The sequence below is a fragment of the Canis aureus genome, chromosome 12, assembly GCF_053574225.1.
Source record: "Canis aureus isolate CA01 chromosome 12, VMU_Caureus_v.1.0, whole genome shotgun sequence".
NCBI lineage: Eukaryota > Metazoa > Chordata > Mammalia > Carnivora > Canidae > Canis > Canis aureus.
The window spans coordinates 13,418,475-13,438,813 of NC_135622.1; the positions used below are offsets into that span (position 1 = coordinate 13,418,475).

At 35.6% G+C, this 20,339-nt stretch overlaps 1 protein-coding gene across 9 annotated transcripts in view; it reads left to right on the forward strand.

Annotated features, from left to right (window-relative positions):
- Positions 1–20,339, forward strand: part of ZNF638 (zinc finger protein 638) — an 81,559-nt gene that overhangs the window by 24,396 nt on the left and 36,824 nt on the right. For 8 of the 9 annotated variants that reach the window (XM_077842844.1, XM_077842842.1, XM_077842839.1 and 5 more), the window contains 7 exons: positions 2,410–2,448; positions 3,609–3,901; positions 5,561–5,838; positions 7,426–7,572; positions 8,474–8,596; positions 14,596–14,654; positions 15,028–15,080. In XM_077842844.1, coding sequence (XP_077698970.1) covers positions 2,410–2,448; positions 3,609–3,901; positions 5,561–5,838; positions 7,426–7,572; positions 8,474–8,596; positions 14,596–14,654; positions 15,028–15,080 — 992 coding nt within the window. The remainder of the gene's footprint in view (positions 1–2,409; positions 2,449–3,608; positions 3,902–5,560; positions 5,839–7,425; positions 7,573–8,473; positions 8,597–14,595; positions 14,655–15,027; positions 15,081–20,339) is intronic. The other variant, XM_077842837.1, reaches the window with a different exon arrangement.

Below are 20,339 nucleotides of genomic sequence, written 5' to 3' on the forward strand. Positions count from 1 at the left end.
CATTTTAAACTAGTTAGGCAATGTACAGGCAGTTAAAACTCTACCTGCAGAATAGTATACATGCTTTATCTTTCTGCCCTGGGCAACAGAGACAAAAACATGTATTTTAGCAGTCAACCTAATGAGGATCCAAAACATTATCACCGACTCTTGAGTCAATGTCCTCAAGCTCTTGTGAAACCATAAACTGGAGAGCTCCAGAAATTTAATAACCTCTAAGTGTTGACAGCATATTTCTAGCATTGTGCATATGAGAAAGTTATGGCTTATTCACATTAAGTAACTGGCTTTCAGATCTATGGCCATTAAGTGTTAGCATCTACACTTAGACCTAACATTGCTTGATTCTAGAGGTCTTGGATTTAAACACTATACAATAGGACTAGAAATTTACCTTCTTAGATAGTAACAGAGTAAGGAAGGATTTTAGAAGCCTAAGTGTAAATGAAATAAAATTATCCATGTTTTGACAATCGTTGATGCCAGATAGTAGATACACTGGATTAAAGTTACCCTTTCTTTTTTGGTCTTCATAGTTTGTCACCTTATAGTTAGAAGATACTTCAGGCATCATGTGTGTTCTCAAAGAAGGAAGAAGAGGGCAAGAAGCAGGAAGAATTTTCCACCGGTTTTGCACCTATGTCTCATTGTTTTGAACCTGTCATTGGCTATGTTCTAAGGAGGTTAGGAAAACAGATATTTAGCCTTTTTAGCCTTTGTAGTAGAGGCAGAAAAGGGAAAAGGAAGTTGAGAATTGTTGAGTTAACCTGCTATAACAGTGTCTTAGACAAACAGCAACAAATAAAAACCACTTTACCGTTACTATGGTTTTGACCTGACTTTATTTTCCTGCCACATGACTTGCTGAAAGAGTTGGCTGCCTCCATTTCCTTACTTGGGTCTCCTCTTGGTTATTAAAATTGTTTTTGAGGGGCAGCTAGGTGGCTCAGTGGTTGAGCATCTGCCTTTGGCTCAGGTGGTAATCCCAGGGTCCTGGGATGGAGTCCCGCATTGCGTTCCTCGGAGGGTACCTGCTTCTCCCTCTGCCTGTGTCTCTGCCTCTCTCTGTGTGTGTCTCTCATGTTTTAAAAAATTGTTTTTGGATATCAGTTGACATAATGATTTAATTTCCAATTTTAAAATGTTTCCAAAATTTCCAATTAACCTTTATTTTTTTTATTTTTAAATTTTTTTTTAGAGGATGCACGTAAGCCAGGAATTGGGGGGAAGGGCAGAGGGAAAGGGAGAATCACCTCAGGGCTTAATCTCAGGACCCTGAGATCATGACCTAGCTGAAATCGAATTGAACTTAACCAACTGAGCCATCCAGGCGTCCTCCAATTAACCTTTTAAGTTTAGATTCTCTAGAAAAGTTGAGGATGAAGATGTCTTTTTCTTAGGCTTCTGTGATGTTACTGTTCTGTGTACTTTTTTCTTCCTGCGATTACTACTTAATCCCTTTTATTGGTTTGTCTTTGCTTTACTCTTTAGTGTTGGTGTGCATATTCTGTCTGCAGCCCTTTTTTTCCTATATTCTGTTAATCTCACAGTCTTTGTACTATGTTTGTGGCTTCTGCATGCCTGATTTTTAAATATCTCACTCAATCTTCATCTTTCCCCATAATTCCAGATATTTATTTCTAATTGACTTGAAAATATTCTTGTGTTCTTTTCACTTCAGAAATGTTTATTGGTTCCCTGTTGCCTTTTACTTATGTGCAACCTTCTTACCTGATTTCAAGGACCTTCACAATTTATGACTCTGAGCTACCTTTCCAGGTTTCCCCCTCATAATTCCTTTTCATCATTTCCATGCTACAGCCAGACCAGTTCCTGGAATAGAACACTTGTTTTGCCTCTGAATTCTTTTATGTATCACCACTGCATGAAACCTAGCCTAATTCATGCCTACAGTAGACCATTTTAAGTGCTACCTGAAAAGCAGCCTTTTTCTGCAAATTCTCCCCTGATTTCTTCCACCAGATATGTCTCTTCAAGGACCGCATGGTATAGTGTAAAGGGCACCACACACGTTACATTCTGGAATTCTGCAAAGTGCATGAACTGTCTTTGTCTTTTAACCCCTGTTTACGCTTGTGTGTCATGTCCCTGTTCTGTGCCTCTTAACACTTGTATGTATATTGCCTATTTTACTTAAATAAACTTTGAAGTCTTTATAAAATACTGGGAATGTGTTTCTTTTCCTTGAATTGCCTACTAGAATAATGCTTTATTTATTGAATTAGACACTCAAAAACCATACTTTCAAGAAAATTTTCATATTTTAATATACTAATAAATTACTATGTCAACTTTGGTTTTGAACAGTCCTCCTGATGCATTGCAGGAAAGATTGAGAATTGTAATCTCATTTTAACTGTTCGTTAACACGATTTATTCTCAAAATAGGTATCCCGATTGGAATCCTGAGATCCTTCCATCAAGAAGGTAATTCTTTTGAATAGTGATTGTTGAGACCTGATTTTCTTTTAAGAGTAAACAGGTACCTTTTTTTTTTTTGAAAGATAAATTGTTTTTAATTGAGTTCCTATTTTGATCATTTTTACATTTATTTATTTGTTTATTTTTGAAAGATTTTATTCATTAGAGAGACAGAGAGAGGCAGAGACACAGGCAGAGGGAGAAGCAGGCTCCCTGCAGGGAGCCCGATGTGGGACTTATCCCAATCCCAGGACTCCAGGATCACGCCCTGAGCCAAAGGCAGACGCTCAACTGCTGAGCCACTCTGGTGTCCCTGATAATTTTTACTTTTAAACAGCAAATAAATGCAACAATCTTTATGAATCTTTCTTTAACTATCCCAGCTTAAATGTGATAGCTTGTCTCTAAACTTCTATTTTTTTTTTGTTTAGTCTTTTCTGAAGATAATTGATGTTTTTGTTATTGTTTTATGTTTGTGGTCTTACGTTATAAATGCCTTGAAGGCTGGGAATGGTTTTGTTAAGGTTTGTATTCCCTAGGAGGTCCCTGTTTAACGTGTGTATATGCAAGTACAGCAGTCAAAGAAGTATTTGTAGATGGCATAATCTCTCAGGAAAAAATTGTTGAAAAGCATTTGTTTATGTAAATGTTTCTTAAATTTTTTATATAACTTAATACTTTATTTTAAGATTTTATTTATTTATTCATGAGAGACACAGAGAGAGAGGCAGAGACCTAGGCAGGGGGAGAAGCAGGCTCTCTCTGAGGAGCGTGATGCGGAACTCAATCCCAGGATCATGCCCTGAGCCAAAGGCAGACACGCTCAACCACTGAGCCACTCAGGTGTCCCTAACTTAATACTTTTCAATATATAGTTGGCTACATAGTGGTACAGGAGAAGCCCAGGAGATTGATGGGGAACATATTCTTCTGTATATAGCAAAACAGGGATCCAGGCAACTAGAGGGCTGAGCATCTGTTCTGATTGTTTCTTATTCATCTATAAGGGTGAATTGCATCATAACAAACAGGTTTTTGTTTTAAATACACGGTATCAGAGTTTGGTAGTGTTTATAGTCTGTTATTAAGAAGGAACTTCTGTCATTTAACATAAGTTAAATTTACGTTAAATTGCTGAATCTTGTGATTCCTCCCTTTCTTTATAGAAATGAAGGCAATAGAAAAGAAAATGAAACTCCAAGAAGACGGTCTCATTCCCCCAGTCCTAGACGTTCTAGGAGATCAAGCTCAAGTCACAGATTCCGTCGATCTCGAAGCCCAATACGTTATATATATAGACCAAGAAGTCGAAGTCCAAGAATTTGCCATCGTTTCATTTCTCGATACAGATCCAGATCTCGTTCACCATATCGAATGAGAAATCCATTTAGAGGTAGTCCAAAATGTTATCGATCAGTTAGCCCTGAAAAGACATCACGAAGATCAGTTAGATCATCAGGTACACTTATGGTCATGAATATTAATAGACAATATAGCTAATAATAAATCTACTTATTTTGACTAAGTTTTTTAGGTTTTGTTTGAATTTCTTTATTTCTATATCTTTAATAAGTTTGAAATCATGACTTATATGCTATTGTCAAGATTTAACAAAAGTTGACATTTTGAGCTATTTTTCCTAGCTCTTTTAATAAGATAGAGATGAAATATTCTATTTATTATATTTTAGAATTTCTTTTATATATATATATATATTTTTTTTAGAATTTCTATATGAAATTGACCCACATCCCAACCTCTGGTCCATTCTCCTTCCTTTTATTAAGTGTCAAAAGAAATGTGGGTATCTGTCTACCCAAAATCAAATTTAAAAACAATGGATATGTCAGCATCTTAGTTTGCCCATGAATTAAAGTTTTTTGAAATTTCTCATGTTTTCAACCTGTGTCTTAATACTGGTTCAGTGACATTTCTAGAAATAGCTCATTTATGTGTCCTCAGATCTATTTAGAGGTCTTCAAGGTCTTTCCTTTTCCAACTATCTGTGAAGCTGGATTTTCTTTGTACATTTCAGTGAAACAATGTATCCATCAGATTGGATGCCAAAGCAGAGATGAGAATTCAGGGGTTTTTTGTTTTGTTTTGTTTTAAGATTTTATTTATTCATGAGAGAGAGAGAGAGGCAGAGACACAGGCAGAGGGAGAAGCAGGATCTATGCAGGGAGCCCGATATGGGACTCGATCCTGGGCCCCCAGGATTTATTCATGAGAGAGAGAGAGAGGCAGAGACACAGGCAGAGGGAGAAGCAGGATCTATGCAGGGAGCCCGATATGGGACTCGATCCTGGGCCCCCAGGACTACTCCCTGAGCCAAAGGCAGCCCCCCTCAACCACTGAGCCACCCAGGCCGCCCGAGAATTCAGGTTTTAAGCCCAACATGAAAGTGTGTGGGAAAGTGTTGTGGTGCCACTCATCTAATTTCTTGTTTCTTTTGGGAATTAAAATGGTTTTTCATAAAAATGTTATTTTATGCTAACACATGAATTTATTATTATTAAATGAATTAAGTATTTTTAAAATTCTATTTCAATTTCTTATATAGTAGATACTGATAAATTTAACACAAAAACTCTTTGGAGCCCTCAGGAAAAAAAAGAAATATGAATTCTTTTTTAAGATTTTTTTTTTTTAAGATTTATTTATTCATGAGAGACCCAGCGAGAGAGAGAGAGAGAGAGAGAGAGAGAGAGAGAGGGGCAGAGACCCAGGCAGAGGGAGAAGCAGTTTTCCTGCAAGGAGCCCGATATGGGACTCGATCCCAGATCCCGGGATCACGCCCTGAGCCAAAGGCAGACGCTCAACCACTGAGCCACCAAGGTGTCCCTGGAATCCTTAATTTTTAAAAGTGAGGAGGGATATTGAAATCAAAAGTTTGAGGACTACTGGTGTAAGATTAGCTCATGAGTGAAGAATTGAAGATTAAGAATTGTTTTATGTTTATTTGCTTCCTGTCTGGTCTGACAGCAGCTCTGTGTGATAAATACTTGGGCAGTTGAGTTTTTTGTTTTTTGTTTGTTTTTTTAAATAATGTGATGTGATGGTGGTGTTCATCATACATTCTTTTCAGTTGAAGTTGTTTTTATGTCCTTTTTACTAGATAGAAAAAAAGCATTCGAAGATGTAGTACAACGATCTGGGCATGTTTCAGAATTCAATAAACAGAAACATCTTGAAATAGTTGATAAAGGACACTCACCAGCACAGAAGCCTAAAACTAGCAGTGGATTGAAGCCATCAGTTAAATCTACAAACTCTATAAAGAGTGATTCAAGTTTAGTGGGACATTGTACTCGTTACAAAGCCAAGAATATTGAAGATGACACCTTACCAGAATGTAAACCAGTGTCTGAAAAAGCAGTTTCTCTCCAGCGTAAGGTTAGTAGTCTTTTAATTTGTTAGTGCATGTAGATACTTGTGTCATTTTGATACAGAAAAGTTGTTTGGATTTTTTATTTTCATATTTCTTTTTTTTCATATTTCAAAAGTTTAAAATCATGACTTACTAAACCATGATGATACAGAATATTTTATTGGTTGCTCCTATGAATTTAGTAAAAGCCCATTAATTCCAAATCTTGTAGCTTACAAATCCTAGAGGTTTGGCATTTGATGTATCAAAAGTGAGAACATTTTGATGGTTGGGTATTTTAAGCTAACCACACAAGAGGTGGTTGTGATGAATTTTGATATCTGGTAGGGGAAGTGAGTATAATCACATTAATGAGCTTTTGTAATCTTTTGTCAGTAAGCTGTAAAAGTCTCTACCGAGAATTGATCATTTTTAGCCTATTTTTTTACTTTTTTGCAGTACAGTTCAGAAGTCAAAAACTCTGTTGCCCAGTGTAGAATAGCCTATTTTCTGGTACTGATTTATTGGTGTATTTTGACTGTAACCTGCTAGTTAAAAAAGTGGTGTAGTATTGTATATATTAATTACATTACTGATACAGTAAATAGTATATGAAGCATCCGGAGAACAAATGTTAGAGTAATTACCAGTGTTAAGCCAGATTGTCAGATGGTTATGTGATATTAACAAGTCTTCAGGTATTTGGGTATACATTACTCGTAACATTGTCTAAATATTTTCAACAATTCTAATTCCTTGCCTTTAAAGAGGTTATATTTAGAAGGATGCACTTAAAATAATCAACCTGTAATTACACCATTTTGAAGAGTGTTAGGAAGAATTTTTAGTACAGGGAAAAATTTGAAGAGGCTAAATTTATCTATAGTGTTCTTTTCATTTTGTTTCAAGACTTCTAGATGGTGACAGTGGAACTTTTTAAGTTTTTTTTTTTTTTTTAAATTTTTTATTTATTTATGATAGTCACACACAGAGAGAGAGAGAGGCAGAGACACAGGCAGAGGGAGAAGCAGGCTCCATGCACTGGGAGCCCGACGTGGGATTCGATCCTGGGTCTCTCCAGGATCGCGCCCTGGGCCAAAGGCAGGCGCCAAACCGCTGCGCCACCCAGGGATCCCCCTTTTTAAGTTTTTTTAAAGTCAGTTTTAAATATAGGTGATAAATTTGATATTCAGATTTTATACATATTATATATGAATCTTTTAAAAATGCTAAACCTATCTAGATACCGTTTCAGCTATTAAAACACAAAGTGAACAAAACTATAGTTTCATCCTCCTTAATGATTGGCCATGTAGATTCATGTAGAAAAATATTCTACAGCAGTTTTGGAACATTCCATAGGTCTTGTTTGTTACAAAATGCTTCTAAACAGAAAAGAGCATCTGTGATTGAGTAACCTATAAGCTTTTAGGTGGTAATATATAAAACATATTTTTTACTACCTTGACATTTAAATTTTTCTTTTAAATTGTGCTAAAATATTTAGAAAAGTCTTTAAAGGACTTAGGTTAATGGTAGAAGAAATTATATTGGGATTTATTGTTGTACTTGATGGCTTAATTTGGTTTAAATTTTCTTTCATTCAAAAATAGATTCGGAAAGACCAGTCTTTACATTATGGTTCAGTTCTTCTTGTATCTGAATTACCAGAGGATGGCTGTACTGAAGAAGATATTAGAAAAATATTTCAACCATTTGGAAAAGTTAATGATGTCCTCATTGTTCCATATAGAAAAGAAGTGAGTCATTCACTCTGTTCCAAAAATACATACAAAGTTACTACATTATAAAGTCTGGTTATTACTTTATAAAGATCTTTTAGCAGCTTTTACTACATATATAATTGTTAATTGAGAGTTAATGTTGTAAGTGCTTAGATTCCAGTGAACAGGGTTCCCAAATACCATTTTATATTCTTTAGAACAGGAATTGGCATACTTTTTCTGTAAAGGGCCAGATAGTAAATATTTTAGGCTTTGTATGCCATAGGATTGCAGCAGCTATTCAATTCTGCCATTGTAGCACAAAGGCAGCCATAAATAATATACAAATGAATGGGTATGACTGTGTTCAAAAAACTTTGCTGAAACAGATGGCAGGTTATAGCTTGCTTTCCATTGCTTTAGTACACTGGTAAAATTATACTAAAAAAATGATGTTGTTATACAGTATTTTTCACCTGTGGGTTATAGTCCTATAACTCACACAATAAAGTTCATCACAATTATGAACAACTCCAGACTAAGCAGAACATAAAATTGTGAGACAAAACAGGGGAATATAGTTAGTAGTATTTTTTATTGCAAGAAGCCTTAAAAACATCAGACTTACAGCAGTTAGACCAGATCTCCATTTATTCTGGGAGCCCTGCCTTCCTATATCTCATTGTTCCATGAGCTGCCATGGACCTATCTTTCTCTTCTTACGCTGGTAATGGTATAGAAATTCTATAAGGTTAAATATCCATTTCATGTGTAAAAACACCTTAGAGATTAAATGACACTTTAGCTGAACAAAATGAGAAGTAAAAGCAACCAGGATTGGAGGTATTTCATAGTTTCATGTTTGACAAAAAGTACTAAGTCATGCAGAGAATTTTGAGTTAGATTTTTTACTAAAAATTGAATACATTTTATTTAGGCTTACTTGGAAATGGAATTTAGAGAGGCAGTTACTGCAGTCATGAAGTACATTGAAACAACACCTCTTCAGATAAAAGGAAAAAGTGTGAAAGTATGTGTTCCAGGAAAGAAAAAATCACAGGTAAACTGGGTTTTAGATCATACATGTTTCATTGTTTTTGGTTGGTTTGACTTTTTAAAGTGATACATACAGAAGAATGCATAGAACATAAATGTTCACTCAACAGATTGAAATATATTGAAATTAATGACTTTATATTTACAGAAATAGCACTATAAATAGTGTTAAATGGCAAGCAATAGACTAGGAGAAAATACTTAATAAAATTAGAAACATCTGTGAAACCTGTACCTAGTTCACAAGCTAATAGCATTGATAACATCCTGGAAAGCCCCTTGTATACCTCTTCTGAATCCTTACACTCTTCCTTCTGCCCAAAAGTAACCCCCGTTTGATTTCTGATATCATAATTGAGTTTTGCCTGTTTTGAACTTTAAAGAAATAGGATTATAGAGCGTATATATTCTTTTGGGCCCTTGCTTCCTTAAAGATATTACTGTTTATAAATTTAGTCTTTCTAGATCATTTCTTACACTTTAGTTTATATATCCATTGATAATGTCTATAGACGTTTTGCTTTTTTTAAGAAGTACTTGCAGTTTTGCTTTGGGTATGAGTGTTCTTTTCATGTAATTATTATATTTGCTGAAGAATATCTACTTTATAGGGGCTTTGTACTTTTCAGTCAGCAATTTGATTTGGAGATCTAAATGTTAGTACATATAGATTTTCCTCATTCCTCTTAATTTCTGTGTGGTATCACTTTGTATAAATATACCACAGTTATTTTAACAGTTCCTTGTGGATTTTATATTTAGGTTATTTCTAATTTTTCACTAATAGAACAGGACTTTAGTTAACTTCCTTGCATATGGCTTTTACAGGCCTTTCTTATACATTTATGGTACTGTTTTTAAGGTGATATCTAGTGGAATTGCTGGGTGATAGGTTATATAGGAATAAGTAATATCAGGTCTCCCATTAAGTAGCTATAATAATTTTGTCTGATAATAATGAGAATACTAGTGTTTCTGTGTTACCCACGTCTTAATATTTGCAGTTTTAAAATGCAATGTGTAAAATATGGTATTGACCTTTAATTTGTGTTTTCCTGATTATTATTAAACTTCATACTTAATTATTAGTAACTACTGTTTTAATGAGTTGTGTATATCTTTTCCCATCTTTCTATTGGGTTGTCTTTTTAAGAAATTTCATTTGAAGGTGCTCATGATTTTGATACTAATTTTGTATTATCTCTGAGAAGTATTTTCTTCCAGTATATCGTTTATATAAATTTTTTTATATAAAATTTTTAATTTCAATGTACTCAAGTTGATTTTTCCCCCCTCTTAATGGCTTCTGCTTTTTGTGTTTTGTCTTGTTTTAGAATTTCCCTTTATACCAGTGCCAGAAAAGATGTGATTTCATTATTACTTTAATCTATAAGTTGTGGTTAAGGTGTTATTGGGATTAATACTATTTCCAAAATGGATAGCAAACTAGCCCAACACCATTTATACCTAATTGGTTCTTCCTCACTGATTTCAAAAACCATCGTTATGTGTATAAATTACCCTGCACACGTAGATCTTTTCATACTGTTGTTAGATCAATCCGTTTATTTCTGTTTCAATACTGTGTGATATCAGTTATTATATATTACTGTAACTTTACATAATTGCCTATCTTTCTGATAGAATCCTTTTTCTTTGTTCTTTACTTAAAATTAATTTGGAAAAATAAAATTTATTTGGGGTGCCTATTTGTGACTCAGTTGGTTAAGCATCCAACTCTTGGTTTCTGGCTCAGGCCCTGATCTCAGGGACCTGAGATCAAGACCCATGTTCAGCTCTGTACTCAGCACAGAGTCTGCTTGTAATGTTTTCCCCATCCCTCTCCCTCCGCATCTGCTTCTCACCCTGCTCATTCTCACGTATGCACGCACATTCTTTCTCTCTCTCTTAAAATAAATAAATATGAAATCTTTTTAACAACAAAAAAAATATTTTGGTTAATCTTGAACATTTACTCCTGATACTGTATTGCATTTGTATGGATGATTTACAATACTTATTCTTTCTGTTCAGAAGCATGGCTTGTCTCTATGTAGACTTCATATAGTGTCTTTTCATAATGGTTTTTAGTAATGTTTCCATGAGTACATTTTGGAGGGGATGTTAAGTTTATTTATTCTATTTATTTGTATATATCATAAATATTACTTAAATTGCTAGTCCATAAAGGATCTATATGTTTTATTTTGTTTATGTTTTCTGATTAGTTACTGCTAGAGTAACCCATGATCCTAGTTTACATCTGTTACATACCATATATTTATTTTCATTGTCCTGATTTGAAAAATGAATTTTATGGTAATCCATAAAATTTATTTTCCAAGCAGAAAAAAAGGAATAAAAACCAAAAGCAAAAAGAAGGTTTCTTTAGGTTTTATTTGTTTTGAATTTTTTCTTTTTTTTTTAATGGAAGAATGAGCAACTTTTACTGACATATGATTTACCAGAACAGTGACACGTTACTCCTCTAGTTGCAGAGAAGGTTAGGGAGAAGCAAGAATTGAATTGAATTATATATTTAAGAATGTAAAGTTTATCCTGTAGACCGTTCAGTGTTATTCAATGTTTTGAACAGAGCTGTGATGGAAAGTGGATGGATTAGATAAATTCATTTGGGAGTGATCTGTATAATAAATTAGGCAAATGATTGAAGAAGAGGAGGAAAGCTTAGCAGAGTGATTAAAGGGGAAAAGAGGAAAAAACTACTGAAGTTTGTTTAGAAGATTCATCTAGCCAACCAGCCTCTTATAATAATAGTAATGGTTTCAGGTAGATTAGTAAACTTGAGAATAGGAAGGAGAAATAGCTTAAACGAGTTAACTCTCAAGCAAGACCTGGCTGATCATTAAATTTTGAGAACAGAGGAGAAAGTCTTCTTTAATATTAAAAAGTTTAATCTGGGAAAACAGGTAGATTAAGGATACATCTAGGTTATTAGAATATTTCAGTAAGATTAAAATAATTCTCTTTGATAACATTTTGATAAGGTTGGTATGGTTGTAACAAGTCCAAGAAGAGCCCACCTATATTTACTATTCTGATTTTCATAGTAACAAATAGGGGAAGCTATCAGCACTATAAATTAGAAAACATGCCATCTTTGTGTCAAAACTATTGGTATTCTTCAACTAAATATAGTTTGAATGAGGCTAACTCATGACTCTGTTGTAATTGAGCAGCCTTCCTAGGGACTGACTGGAGGAGATCCCATAGAGAACTCCAGCTATGGATGTTTCAGATTGGAAATGTATAGATAACCTTCTTAGCCTGTTATTACAGGGGAAGACATCAACTCTTTTCCAAGAGCAAACTAAAACAGACTTGGAGCCCAAACCAGGAAGAAGGGCATTGCTACAGCTTTCTTGGTCCAGATCTTAATTTTGACACGAATAGTCAGACCAAGAAAAAAGTTTTCGTCCACATTTGATATTTTGTGTTAGGACTGCCTTTGACTCTGGCTGTGATTCAAAGAATATCTGCTCCATTTTGCTACTTCTTCGATTCAATGAAGAAATGTTACAGAAAAGATGAAAATTGCCTACATCCCTGTATTTAAAACTGGATTAAGGAATCCGTGGGTGGCTCAGCGTTTGGAGCCTGCCTTTGGCCCAGGGCGTGATCCTGGAGTCCCAGGATCAATCCCCACATCGGGCTCCCTGCATGGAGCCTGCTTCTCCCTCTGCCTGTGTCTCTGCCTCTCTCTTTCTCTCTCTGTGTCTCTCATGAATGAATAAATAAAATCTTTAAAAATAAAAAATAAATAAATAAAACTGGATTAAAATATGAATTGGCACAACTTTAACAAATTCAATTACCTTGTCTTTAATTATAAGCCAATGTAGACCTCAGTTCTTAGTACTGATTCTTAACCATTTTTGGGCTACCACTACCAAGAATCTGATGAAAGCAGGCATTTTTTTTTTTTTTTTTTCCGCAGAAATGGACAGTGGTCCATACTCCTAGAATTTTCTTTAATGGAACAGGAGTACTTTCTCTAGAAAAAAGTATCAGATTTTTCATTGCAGCTCTGAAGTAGTGCTGTAGCCTAACTCTGCAAAAACTAAATGAAAACAATACTTTGAAATTTTTAGTTTGGTTTGTTTATTTATTTTTAAAGATTTTATTTATTTATGAGAGACACTCAGACACAGAGACACAGGCAGAGGGAGAAGCAGGCTCCATGCAGGAGCCTGACGTGGGACTCGCTCCTAGGTCTCCAGGATGAGGCCCCAGGCTGAAGGCAGCGCTAAACCGCTGAGCCCCTGCGGGCTGCCCTAGTTTAGTATTTTTAGAAAGATTCATAGTAATATTACATCTAAAACCCAGAGTAAGCAGTTAGCTAATATCCAAGAAGATTGCATAGAAATGAAAAACAATGCTGAGAAACCGTTATTAGGGTTTGAGCATTATAGAAAAAGTAACAAGGCAATAAAACCAAAGATAAAATCAAAATTCAGATGACAGTTTAATTTCATTTTTTTAAAGATTTTATTTATTTATTCATGAGAGACAGAGAGAAAGAGGCAGAGAGAGAGAGAGGCACAGAGAGAGAGAAAAGAGGCAGAGACAGAGGCAGAGGGAGAAGCAGGCTCCATGCAGGGAGCCTGACGTGGGACTCGATCTCAGGTTTCCAGGATCACACCCTGGACTGAAGGTGGTGCTAAACCGCCAAGCCACCCGGGCTTCCCTAATTTCATTTTAATTGAAAAACTGTTTCTTAAAAATCTGTTATAAGGCATTGTGATATCTGCAGAAGATAGAGTGATGAACAGACAGACGTGCTCTCACTCTTCTTGGAACTTAATAGTTTTCTCGTGATGAAGAGGAAAGACATGGTGGGTATATTCAGGAGACCCAGTCTGCAAATAACTGAAATTCGAGAAAGAGGACACCACTTTAATACTGTTGAAGACTTTAAATTTTATAGTTATACAGGGGCAACCTCTAATAATTCAGGCACAAACGGTATAAGTATAAAAAGGAGTAGTCTAGTCTTAGTGTAATGGAAGAGAGATAAATTCTTTGTAATTCATTAATTCTCTTTTATCATTGATCTACATTTTCTTACCACTCTCTTACAAAAACATTTCAAATAATGCAGTGACACTTCAGTATCTAATTGCTGTCATCCTGGTCCAGTCCACCACTGTCTTTTGTTTTGGCTTTTACTGTAGCCTTATAACAGTCTCTACCTCTGTCCTTACCTTTTCACCCACTCAGACTCTGTTCTTAACATAGAAGCAGATTGATTTTGCCGTTCATAGTTTCAGCTTTTCATCACACTCCGAGGAAAAGCCAGTACTCAACAGTGGCTTATAAGAGTTCACACCACACATTCCACCCACAGTCTGCCCCTAAACCACCATGTACCTCTTTCCATCTCTACTTCCAACCCCAAGCATCCTTTATTCTTCTTTCTTTTTTTTTTTTTCATTTCAAGTTTTTACATCCTTTATACTTCATAAACCATCTAATAGGCTTGGATCTCAAAAGTCTTACAGTTCCTGTTCCTTCTGTCTGGAGTGCTGTCAACGCAGGGAATGGCTTGCTCTCTTCTTTCCTGTAGGTGTTTGCTCATATGTTATCTTTTCAGTAGACTTGTGTAACAAACTTTTTGAAAGTTGCATAGCTCCTCATTCCCAAACAGGAACAGTTGTTTCCCTTCTCTGTTACTTTTCTCCACAGCTCTTGTTGCTAACCCATATGATATGTATATATTTTTAATTTCCTTGTGGTCTTTCTTTCCTTAACCCTTGAAGGTAAACTCATTAAGAATTTTGTTTTATTTACTACTCTCCAGTGCCTAAAATTCTGCTTGACAATTAGTGAACATTCAGTAGATATTTGTTAAATTGATCTGAATATCATAATATCTATGTTTTTTGTTGTATATCTTTTTGCTTGTGTGTATTTTCTAAATTGCCTTGGATAATTGGGGAAGAAACTTAAGTTTTTCTTTTTCAAAATCTTTTTCTTTCACAGAACAAAGAGATGAAGAAAAAGACATCAGATTCAAAGAAAATATCTGCATCTGCTTTAAAGTGAGTAATGCATGATTTCATATCTGAGAATGAATGTGCATGTGAATTCAAATTTTAAAATTTTTGTACAACTGCATTTTTAATATATTTTATTACCCTGGCTCCAGTTTATTTTTTTCTTTTTTTTTCTGACTCCAGTTTAAATGAGACATTGTTCAAATTGAATTGCCTTAACTTTATTAAAATTTTTAATTTAAGTAAGCTCTATGCCTAACATGGGGCTTGAACTCATGACCCTGAGATGAGGAGTCACATGCCCTACCTGCTGAACCAGTTAGGCGCCTCTAAACTTTTTTAGATTAAGCTTTTCATCTTCAGAAGTTTTAGAACTTAGACTTTCAATCTTTGCTAAATTTTTTCTTCTTTTAAATAGAAAAGATATAGACGCTTCCAAAGGTGTTGAAACTGTGACTTCAGCTTCTGCCCGTAAGTTGTTACTTTTAATACTCCTCCAAAGAAGTATATTTTGTCAGTTTACTAGAAACTTCTTACAAGATTATGGTAGGAAAACTATTTATTGTGTATTTGTAGAAGGAACCCAGATTGGTCCCTATATTAAGCTAGTGGTTAGTAGCTAATATATAAAGGTTCAAAGAGATAGTGTCTATAAAATACCTATCATAGTTCCATAGGTAATAGCTGTTTAGGTTAATTTTGTAGTATCTCCTTTCAGCCCCTACCAATAAGACACAACACAAAGATATGTTAAGATTGCTTGTTTGGTCTCCTTTGATTTTGGAAGTTTGCTGAGAGCCAAAAGGTAAACTAAAAAGACCAAACAGAAGGCAGTGTTACTACACTCAAGTGTTAAAGTTGTTTCTTTATACTCAGGAAAACATTGCAGGTCTTTATTATGAATTAGCTAAGTGAATTTTGCATACAGTTTTAATAAACTGAGTTTTCTCCATCTGTTTGGGGTTGGAAAGAAGTCACTGCCACAACAAACACTCTTTTGAGTTTAGTAAGAATAAGTTGCTTGATAATGAAGGATGAGACAGAAAAGCTAAAATAAAGTAGATATAAACTAGAAAGTTTATAAAATTTAGAAAGTTAAATTGTTTTGTATGTTTTCTTTTAGAAAGGTATATAGTGTGTTCTGAATTTCTTTCTTTCTTTCTTCTCTTTCTTTCTTTCTTTCTTTCTTTCTTTCTTTCTTTCTTTCTTTCTTTTTTAAAGATGTATTTATTTATTCATGATAGACATAGAGAGAGAGAGGCAGAGACACAGGCAGAGGGAGAAGCAGGCTCCATGCAGGGAGTCCGACTAGGACTTGATCCCAGGTCTCCAGGATCACGCCCTGGGCTGTAGGCGGTGCTAAACCTCTGAGCCACTGGGCCTACCCGATGCAGTGATTTCTTTGAGAAAAACCTTGAACTCTGATTTCAACATTGCTAAATTTCATGTATCATAGACTTACCTGTTGGAGATATCCTTTAGGTCAGCCAATCACCTGGTGTTGAAAGAAGTGGGATACTTTGGAAATTTTTTAAGTTTAAGGTCTAAATTTTGGGACTGGTCCTAACATAATAAAAGCAATGAGTAGGGATCCCTGGGTGGCGCAGCGGTTTAGCGCCTGCCTTTGGCCCAGGGCGCGATCCTGGAGACCCAGGATCAAATCCCACGTCAGGCTCCCGGTGCATGGAGCCTGCTTCTCCCTCTGCCTGTGTCTCTGCCTCTCTCTCTCTCACTGTGTGCCTATCATAAATAAATAAAAATTAAAAAAAAATTGAAAAAAAAAAAAACAATGAGTAGAGGGAGAAATGCTTCAAGTCAAGTATACTCTCCCTTCTAATAGAAATGTAGAAAGACAGGAGCCTGTAAATAGGATTGAGAAAGTCTCATGAGGGTGCATGATAAGTTAATTAGGGCAGTTTTTATTCATTTATTTATTTTAGAGAGGGAGAGACTGAGCAAGAACACGGAAGGGCAGAGGGCAAGGGAGTCTGAAATGGATTCCACACTGAGAGTGCGGAGCCCGACACGGGGCTCCATCCCATGACCCTGAGATCACGACCTGAACTGAAACCAAGAGTCAAACAGTCAATCACTGAGGTGCCCAGGCATCCCTGATTAGATAATTTTAAAGAGAACTTTAATTGTAAGCACAAATCAGAAAGGATGAAGAGAAATACATGAAGGAAGCAAAAGTATAATTTGATCAGAAAGGAAAACTTTAGAACCATTACCCATCACTAATTTAAAAAAAAAACAAAACTGAGCATCTACTATATGCTCATAATTGGGGATACTTTTTAACGTGTTAGGATATATCAGTGAGGCAGCCCCGGTGGCCCAGCGGTTTAGGGCCCCCTCAGCCTGGGGTGTGATCCTGGAGACCCGGGATCGAGTCCCATGTCAGGATCCCTGCATGGAGCCTGCTTCTCCCTTCGCCTCTCTCTCTCTGTCTGTCATGAATAAATAAATAAAAATTTTTTTTTAAAAAAAAGGATATATCAGTGAACCAGTAGCCACTGTCTCTATTTCCGTGTAGCTTATATACTAACTTGAGGTAATAGATGATATATACTAAATACTATGTTTTATAAAGTGAAAAATGTTGTGACAGGGTGAAGGAGATCCAGGGTTAGTTTGGAGTTTGAACTTACTGTTTAGAATAAAATAATGATTTGTTAAATAGAAGAAGAGTCTACTAACGAGTATAATCTATGCCAGAAGACAAAAAACAAGGGAAAGAAACTTGCCATTGGTTGCGCTAATTAATACGAGGCAATTTATGTTACCTTCCTTAATCTTTCAAATTGCCTTCTCATTTTATAGATGAGAAAACAGATTCAGAGATTAATAATTTACTCAAAGTTAAGTGACTTATTTGGGGTCACATGGAAGAGTTAGGATTCAGATCTAAAACTGTATGATTTCAAAGCATTTCATCTATTAAACTACGAAAACTTGTTCTAAATCTCCTTTGATTGCTCTTTTATCTCCCTATAATGGTTTCCCTAAATGTCTGTTCCTCTTATGTCATACTTTTCTTCCTAATTTTTTTCTTTGTACAGCTTTAAGGACCAGTGACATCTCGTGTATATACATAAACCTCTACCCCCTTGAGTTTGTTCCTCTCATTTTTTTATGTCATCTGACAGTCACCATTCATCATCCAATGTAGAAATTATGAGTAATCGTCTCCCTGTCTCTTCTCTTCTACACCACCCAGTTCAAGCTTAAATAACATCTTTCCTCTTTTCATCCAACCAGTGGCTGATTCAAACTAGTTCTCTCTTGAGTCTGGCTCAAGCTATGTCTTTTGACTTTGCTTCATCACACTTGTAACTATTTTAATTGATTCATATTTGAATTTTGAAGATGGCCTCTTGACCATATTTTTATTCCACTCTGCTTCATTATTCATACCATTGCCCTGAGATCTCTTTAAAGCAGGTCTGATCATTCCACTTCTAGTGACTCGCAGGAGAAAGTCCAGATTATTTAACATTGAATAAATGACCCTTTACCCTTTGTCCCAGGTTACTTTTTACTTCCTTGTCACCTTTATTTATGCTGTCCATTTGTTTGGGATTCTCTGAATTCCAGTTACTTTAGTAAGCACTTACTGTGTACCTACTTAGTAGGTACCAGGCCTTGTACAAGGTACTGTGGATAGGAAGCCATTTAAGACTACTTTTTTGGGGTGGAGTTGGAGCAAATTCTGGATTATTTTTTAAGGCCCACCTCAGATAGAACTTCTCCGTGATACCTTCCCTGACTTACCTGGGCATTAGAAGCCTCCAGTTCCCTTCTAGTAATACTGAATACATTGAGTCATTTGGTATTAGTTGTTTGTTTGTTTATTTTAAAGATTTTATTTATTCATGAGAGACACAAAGAAAGAGGCAGAGACATGGGCAAAGGGAGAAGCAGACTTCCTGCAGGGAGCCTAAAGTAAGACTCGATCCCAGGACCCCGAAAACATGACCTGAGCCAAAGGCAGATGCTCAACCACTGAGCCACCCAGGTGCCCTGATATTAGTAGTTTAATAATTCTATCTCTTTTATTTGGCTCGGTAAGGGAATATTTGTAGTTTTATTTTCCCATTCCTTAATATGTAATATAGTATAAGGGTTAATGAATAAATATTTGTAGGAGTTAAAATACAGGGGACACTCAAACTGTATTGTTGTAACTGAACCCATGGGGAAACAGCCAAAATTTTCTGATTTGTCATCCTTAATTTAATGATTTTTTTCTTAACATTTTATTGGTTCTCTTTTGTCTCCCCTCCCCTCCCCTCCCCTCTCCTCTCTCTTCTCTTTTCTTTTCTCTTTCTTTTAAGTAAATGTATCTTGGGGGATGCCTGGGTGGTTCAGTGGTTGAGCGTCTGTCTTCGGCGCAGGGCATGATCCCGGGATCTGATACTGAGTTCCACATGGGGCTCCTTGCGGGGAGCCTGCTTCTCCCTCTGCCTGTGTCTCTGCTTCTCTCTCTCTGTGTTTCATGAGTAAATAAATAAAATCTTTAAAAGATAATTTAAAAAAATAAAGTAAATGTATCTTATTTTTTATATTTTTCAGTTTCCAGATAAAAATAACTTTCTTTTAGGGAACAAAACAGATGAACAAACAAAGAGACAAACCAAAACACAGACTTTTAATGCTAAGTCCTTTATTTCCCCAAGTAAAGCATTCTGCCCAGTTTCCACATTTGAGTTCCATCAAATCTTTAAATAAATCTAGTTCTATTTTAGCTATTTCATGGTATTCAGAGGAAAGGAAAATTTTCTTTAAAAATGGGGATGGAGAGAAGGGAAACAGGAAGAAGCAGGTTAATATGGACATCAAATGCTGACAGACACTATGCCTGTCAGAGGATAAACTAAGAAAATAGTAACACCAAAAGCTATTGAAGATGTGGAGAAACTTGTACATTGATGTTAGGAATTTAAAATGGTGCAGAAAATAATATTGCAGGGTGGTTTTTTGTTGTTGTTGTTGTTGTTTTAGTTTACTTAGGTAATCTGTACACTCAACGTGGGGCTCAGACTCACAACTCCAACCAGGGTCAAGAATTGCATGCTCTACTGACTGAGCCAGCCAGTGCCCTAAGTATTACAGTTTTTACAAAACTAAGCATGTGCTTTACCATAGGACCCAGCAATTATGCTCTTAGGGCATTTATCCTAGATGGATGAATTACTTTTGCACAAAACCTGTCCAGACAAAAACCTGTGCATGAATGTTGTTAGCATCTTTATTTGTAATAACCAAAAACTAGGAGCAAGGCAAATGTCCTTCAGTGGGTGAATGGTTAAACTGTGTGATATATTTGTAGTATGGAATACAACTTGGCAGTAAAAAGGAACAAATTATTGATAGATGTAATACTCGGATGGATTGCAGAGGAATTACACTGAATGAAAAAATCAATCTCAAAAAATTATATATTAGAGCTTTTATTTATACAGCACTATTGAAATGATAAAGTTCAAGAGAGAGAATAGATTAGTGGTTGTTGGGTTGAAGAGGAGGGGGAGGTAGGTGGCTATTGCTGTAAGTGGGTAGTAGGAAGGATCCTTGTGAGGGAACTGGCTGTATTGTGATCCATGATCACAGTAATCTACACATTATGGTACAATTTCATGGCACTAAATACACATTAATGAGTGTGTGTAGAACTAGGGAAATGTTAGTAGATTGTATTAATGTCAGTTTTCTGTTTGTAATTTAGTA